The sequence below is a fragment of the Protomyctophum bolini genome (genome assembly GCF_963924005.1).
Source record: "Protomyctophum bolini genome assembly, chromosome: 14".
In the NCBI taxonomy this organism is placed as follows: Eukaryota; Metazoa; Chordata; class Actinopteri; order Myctophiformes; family Myctophidae; genus Protomyctophum; species Protomyctophum bolini.
The window spans coordinates 15,168,645-15,175,529 of record NC_137875.1 but is presented as its reverse complement, the minus strand read 5'-3'; the positions used below and the strand labels follow the sequence as shown (position 1 = coordinate 15,175,529).

At 39.8% G+C, this 6,885-nt stretch overlaps 1 protein-coding gene across 1 annotated transcript; it reads left to right on the top strand.

Annotated features, from left to right (window-relative positions):
• Positions 1-3,341: 3,341 nt before the first annotated feature.
• cox20 (cytochrome c oxidase assembly factor COX20) lies at positions 3,342-6,885 on the top strand. The gene is made up of 4 exons (XM_080782312.1): positions 3,342-3,398; positions 4,471-4,588; positions 5,738-5,801; positions 6,527-6,885. Exons 1-4 carry the CDS (start codon positions 3,375-3,377, stop codon positions 6,669-6,671), a joined length of 351 nt encoding a protein of 116 aa, XP_080638438.1. The 5' UTR covers positions 3,342-3,374; the 3' UTR covers positions 6,672-6,885.

The window sequence follows — 6,885 nt, the reverse complement described above, 5'->3', positions numbered from 1 at the left end:
AATCACCAGAGAGAGAGAGAGAGAGAGAGAGAGAGAGAGAGAGAGAGAGAGAGAGACCGACAAATCCGTGAGTCACAGAAAATCATAGCCTAATAGCTGCAGCTGTGGCCGATCGAGTTTGTTATTTAGGCTACAACTACAAGGCACCGTAAATAGTGATTATAGTCAAAAGATGTTTAGTTTTATGAACATATCAGTCAGTGAGCATAATTATACTATATAAAGGCAAGTAGGCGACTAACTCTTTATAGTGACAAAATTCTGATCATTTACCAACCTGGCTGGCAGTCAGACCGCTTCGTTTAATTTATTTTCCTTTATTACGGCGCCACCCAGTGGTGAATCTGGCGATGGACATTATAGCTGTTGTAGCACTTACGAAGGTACTGTGGCTCTGTTGTAAGCATGAGGGGATCTGGAGGCCCGTTTCAAGACCAAATATGAGGCCCCCATTCATACATAATTATTCTGTTAATATACAGGATTTGAGCTGAGGGCTAGAGATAGGCTAGAGAAGAGTAGCCTAATCAGTTGGCTATGTGAATAATGTTGATGCGCTTTTAATTATGACAATGCTGTAGCTCATCTGACCTGTTCAGGCAATAAAGAGCCTATTCATAGGTTGTTTGTTTGAGAAAGTTGGTTACTTGTGATGAATGATGATCATTGTACTGTTTCTTCAGAGCAATCAATCAATCAATCAATTGAAACTGATGAAACATAGCAACGGCCTCCTATATGGCCCTGGGCAAGTGGTCTAAGGAGTCTGAAGAGGTGGGTTTTCAGACGGCGGAAGATTGGGAGTGAGTCTGCAGTGGGAAGTTCGTTCCATTATCATCATCATCATCATTCAACCCACTGACTCTATAAAAGTACATTAAATGTTTGTAATTACGTATGCATTAAATTAAAAGAACAACGAGCTGGTACCACCCACTTTTAAAACAAACATGGGTAAATTCTCCTTCTACCCAAGCGTGGAATGCCCTGACCCCCCGTCCCTCAACAAATGCAGACCACTGGCCAGGCCTGAACATCCACCTTTCAGCAGGCCAAAGGGAGAGAAAATGATCTCCCTTAAATAGGTGATCCCCCCTTATATTTTCAGATCCACTCTGTCTCTGTACATACATACATATACATACAGTATATATATTTTATGAATCGAATACAGATCCTGAATGGAAACAAGACTTGTGCGTGCGTGTGTGCATGCGTGCGTGCCCTATACTGGTGCCATCCTTTCAGAGTCTCTGTTGTAAAGCACATTATATATTAAACTCTAATAGCATGGACAATGTATATAGCGTACTTTATGTTAATTATTTATCAAAATGAAAAATGTGTTCATCACAGCAGCAGTGGTGTCAGAACCATTTTCAAACGGGGCCATACAGTATTTATTTGAAAATATGAAAATGCATTAGTAGTCTAGGCTACTTGCCAGCCCATAGAGCCCAATGTGAACTCGGGCATTTTGAGTACCCTAAAGCAGTGGTTCCCAAAGTGGGTTCCGGGGACCCCCAGGGGTCCTGGAGGGAGTTCCAGGGGGTCCCCATGCGGCTAAATGATAGTTTGGAACCAAATGGACCCTTTTGGGTCTATTGAGTGTACAAATGTTGGGTCCATTTGGTTCCATTTGTACACTCTCTGAGTTAAATTAACATTGATTTTACAATATAAATTGGGGGTCCCAGAGATGCCATTAAATGGGGGTCCGACTCCGTATAGACTAATGCATGTCAAACTGGGGGTCCGTGGAAATTAAACGGGTTGAGAATCACTGCTAGAGCCGTAAACATCTTCTCTTATCCCTGGCGTATGTTTTTAAATGGGGGTCCGCAGGCTAATGTGTCAATTTGGGGGTCCTTGGCATGAAAAAGTTTGTGAATCAATGCACTAAAGTTTTATGTTAGAAATGTCAAGTACAGGTCCCCAGCATGTAGAAACTGCCGGATGCTAACTTCTATATGTTGGGCATTTTGGGCAATGTTCATAATTTACATAATATGTGACCATACATAAACATATACCATTAACCTATATAAGGAAAAACAAATCATCATGTTTTAAGCAGCATGTGACGTGTCAAACTACAGGTGTCTTTCATGATTCTGAATCCATTCCAAGCATTAGTTTTGCACAAAAAAACACACAGGCTAAAAATGGCCATAGCCGTTGTCACACATGTGATGAGGTCAGCACATATTTTGGGCACATTTGGGAAAGTGGCTACTGGCTACGGACGTTTTTACCTTCTGTATAGTGTATTTGGTCTGTTGCCATGGTAACCGTACACCAGGGTCATCTCGGGGTCACTGAGAGGTCACCGCTGTGGGGTCACTCAGAGGTCACGGCTGTGGGGTCACTCAGAGCCAGAGGTCACAGCTGCGTCCTGACCTGAGGATTACATGTGTGCTAGTGTGGTACAGTGGTGGTAAAAGTACAATGTAGAAATACTCAGTTAAGTAAATGTCTGGAATTCAATATTTACTTGACGGCGGAGAGCAAAGCTCAGTTTCTCAATGGATTTGTCATCTAGGAGGGTTATTAAACAAATTGAGCCCCCATGTACCTCGCAAAAATGCGGGGGAAATTCATGAGAGCCCCAAATCCATATGGCCACCATCAAAAACCTGTTAAGGCACAATAAGGCAAAATTACTTAAAATTCATTCTGCTTTGAGTAGCATGTGACGTGTCAAACTAGGGGGTTTTCATTAATCCATTCCAAGCATTAGTTTTGCACAAAAAACACTCCTTGGGCTAAAAACGGCCATAGCCACTTGCCCAAATGTGCTCAAATAGCCACTTGCCCAAATGTGCCCCTTTTCCCCCTCACTGTATATGTTTATTTTCCCTTTTTGCTTCCTTTATGATGAATTCCTGTTCTGTTCTTTAACTATAAGTGTCTATTTGTACGTCTCTAAGTGTTTTGATGAATTGAACATGGTGGACCCTCTTGTAAACAAGTGTTAATTGGGTCGTCCACTCACAGTTAACAGTCTCTGTATTGAGTTTGTGCTTGAAATGTACTGTAATTCTGCAAACTGTTAATAAATATTTCAATCAATCAATCAATCATATATTACAAAGGTATAGGCAGACATTACCTTTAATTCACCACACTGAAACATATCCTAATTACGTCACCATCGACAGCCAGTTACTTATAAACCGACATTGAAACATATCTTAATTACGTCACCATCAACACCAGGGTATATACCTCCGAGCATACACGTGCATTCGTAGTATTTACGTTCTAGGAACAAACCTACCAAGCAGTCAGCGTTTCAGGTCGGACGTTATTACCGAACGGAATACATTTGCACACACTACGCATGCGCGTAACCCCAGATGTGAGAGTCAGAGATGTCAGACTCAGAAGAGAAGAAGGTTTGTTTACGTTTTATTTAATGTTTAATAAATTAACCTTTTAGAGCTTTGACGTTATTTATCCAGTTCTGTTGTTGAGTGACGTACGTTACGTTCACCATAATATGTCATGCTGAGAATCACCTTTGATTTGTACACTCAGTCGGGTAGGGTAAGTGATTTGTTTGGTTAAAACTAAAACCAACCAGAAGACTTCTGGTTGGTTTGAGTGCAGATTTGACTATGAATGTATTGGTTTGGACTTTGGACTGATTGAAGTATTTATTAACAGTTTGCAGAATTACAGTACATGAGTGATGGTGCTCATAGTGGAACCTGCTGGCTAGTTAAGGAGAAATGCACACGCACACATAGCACATGAGACAATATTATTGTAATTATGTTATCATTTTGGAAATAAATTGTAATAAATGCCAAATCTTATCCACATGACGTAGCCTGCACACTTCTCAAGTACCCCTATAGGCCTATGTCTGCTGTAAGCGTGCAATTGCTGATAGCTTGCATATATTAGTATAATTTATATTCACGGTTGATGCTCAGTACATACATATATATCCATTCATAGAATCAACTTTATTGTCACATCACGGGTTAACAGGTGTTAAACAGATGGTGAAATACTTTTTTGTGCAAGCACCATATTTTTTGTTATTTCCAATGAAGCGAACAGTGACGCAACTCTCTAATCGAAGGCGCTGAGTCAGACCAGGTGCAGATTCCTACTAGGATCGACCACTGATATATATTCACTCCAAATGACTCGATTGGTGACCGATCTGGAGAAAACAATCTTTTATACTGTAAGACTAAGTGGTATAAAAGTCAATCAGATATACAGTATAGTAGTATATCGTTTTGCATCTTTGTGACAGGCCTAAACATTCTCCCCTTCCTCCCCACACACAGGAACAGTTTTGACGTGTGTTTTGACATATAATAATTTCCCCCTTATGCACAAGATCTGTATCGGCCGAAAAACAATCAGTGATCAGTCCCAAACAACCTGATCGGAGCACCTCTAATCATTTTCTTGTGTCATCCTCTCTCTCTCTGTGCGTGTGTGTTGCAGGAGGGCTTTAAGCTTCTAGGGCTCCTGGACGTTGAGAACACTCCATGTGCCAGAGAGTCTCTGCTCTATGGATCTGCAGGATACATAGTCACTGGGCTGCTGCACTTCCTGGTTACCAGTACGAGATACATTAACATTCATAATATACCTTACTGTATGGTCACTGGGCTGCTGCACTAGTGCACTTCCTGGTTACCAGTACGAGATACACATGAATATTCATATCATTATTATACCTTATATGGTCACTGGGCTGCTGCACTTCCTGGTTACCAGTACGAGATACATTAACATTCATAATACACCTTATATGGTCACTGGGCTGCTGCACTAGTGCACTTCCTGGTTACCAGTACTAGATACATTAATATTCATATACCTATATGGTCACTGGGCTGCTGCACTTCCTGGCTACCAGTACGATATACACATGAATATTCACGGAAAACATTTGAGAACCACTACTGTAACAGACAGATGTTTTGAGCAGAGGCTAAATTGCCTTTTGACTTTGATGCAATACCTGTTGTCAACCAGTAGGTGTCCTATCTGACCTATCTTAATGTCTCAATAGAAATGCACTAGTTACATATCTCTATCTCCCAGATAGAAAAATATTAACTTAAAAAGAATATATATATATATATATATATATATATATATATATATATATATATATATATATATATATATATCATCATCAAAGCTGGTATGGTGACTTTATACATGTCCTTTATACTGTACTTATATTATTATCACTTTACCCAAATACAGCTCAAGTGGATTTAGGAGGTTTTTGACCAGTTTTTTTGTTGTCTGACTTAGTTATGAGGGGGACAAACCACTTAACTCCAGAAGTTTCATTTAGACAGTTTGAGGATTCAATGGCGTTGGGACTCTGGAGTTTAGACAGATGCGCTTTTTAAATACTTTTCATTGGTTTATTTGCAAAACCCACACACAGACATGAAGCGTGTTCAATAGACACTGATTTATAATAAATAAATAAAACGTTGAAAATTTGAGTTACCAGTAGCCGTTTCTGCCTGACAGCTACGTTTATTGTTTTACCATAATCATACAAAATAATGTATGAACTTTGAACATATTTTACAGAATAGTACTTTTTGATGTACCTAGGGACCCCTAGTTTGTTTTAACCAAAGGAAAAAAGATCAATTACCATTCCTGTAGTGAAATTAAAGTATTGTCCAATGTCAGTGTTTTCATTATAAGTAATAGTATTCTATGACGTTTCGTCTTCCAGGCAGAGTGAGGCGTTCGTTTGACGTAGGCATGGCCGGCTTCCTGTTGACCACTCTGGGATCATGGTACGTGTTTTTTGTTTGTTTGTTTGTTTTGTTTTTTTATGATATCCCACCAATGGCGCCCCAGCTGACCAGGGGGAGGCAGTATAGAGACCAGGATTAGTGCATGTTTAGCTGTGAGGGTATCTACCCTGGTACGTTTTCTAACACGGTCTGAACCACTGCTTCTCAACGGTTGGTCCATGGACACTCAGGGGGTCCAAATTGACGAACCCTTATGCAGTGATGTAAAGTACATTTAAAGTATAATCTTTTTTTATTGGAGTATTTCCAATTGTTACAGTACTTCTACCACTACATCTAAGAGGCATATGTACTTTTACTCCACTACAATTATTAGAAAATGTTACCACTAGTTACTTTGTAGATTTTGAATATTACTACAAAACAGATTAACCACTTCAGTCCTATGACAATTGTGGCCATTGGAAAATAGCAGGTCTACAAGCTCACAATGAGTCGCTTTGCACATTGTGAGCTTGTAGATCTGATATTTTCAAAACATGTGTATACTTCTGAAAGTACATTTTGATACCAATACCTTTTACTTTAAGTACATTTTGATACCAATACTTTTGTACTTTAAGTAAATTCTGAATTCTGGACTAACAGAGTATTTCCAAAAACATGGGAGTACTTTTCCCACCACATGGGCCTGGAGTGTAGCGCATGCAGAGAGTCCAAATGGAAGTGGCTTTTAACACCGTTGTCTCTCGTTTCCTGGCCAGGTCTTACTGCAGATACAACAACGCTCAGCTGCGTTTTCGACATAAGGTGATCAAGGAAGGCATGAGGAAAAAGGCCATTTATGAAGGAACTGATCTGGACCCACACAGGATCCCCAAACCCACAGAGCAGCCGCCTCCTTCATGAGCGTTTGTACGTGAAATATATCGTTGCTATCAGAGCAGAAACCTCTTATCTCCATATTTCCAAATTGTGTTTTTTTGCAGCAGATCTGTTTCAAGCTTGCAGATCTGCTATTTTTGCTGCTTTTGACTCAAAATTAACTGTTGTACACAGGCGCTATAAAATGACTTGAAATGTGTAGAGTAACTTTATTTATGTTGATGTTGCCTTGAATAAA

Bases quoted from the DNA above. Each gene is read 5' to 3' on its own strand.
- cox20 (XM_080782312.1), top strand. From the start codon at position 3,375: ATGTCAGACTCAGAAGAGAAGAAG. The intron at 4,589-5,737 runs GTACGAGATACA...TTCGTCTTCCAG, and splicing joins GCTGCACTTCCTGGTTACCA to GCAGAGTGAGGCGTTCGTTT. The intron at 5,802-6,526 runs GTACGTGTTTTT...TTTCCTGGCCAG, and splicing joins TTGACCACTCTGGGATCATG to GTCTTACTGCAGATACAACA.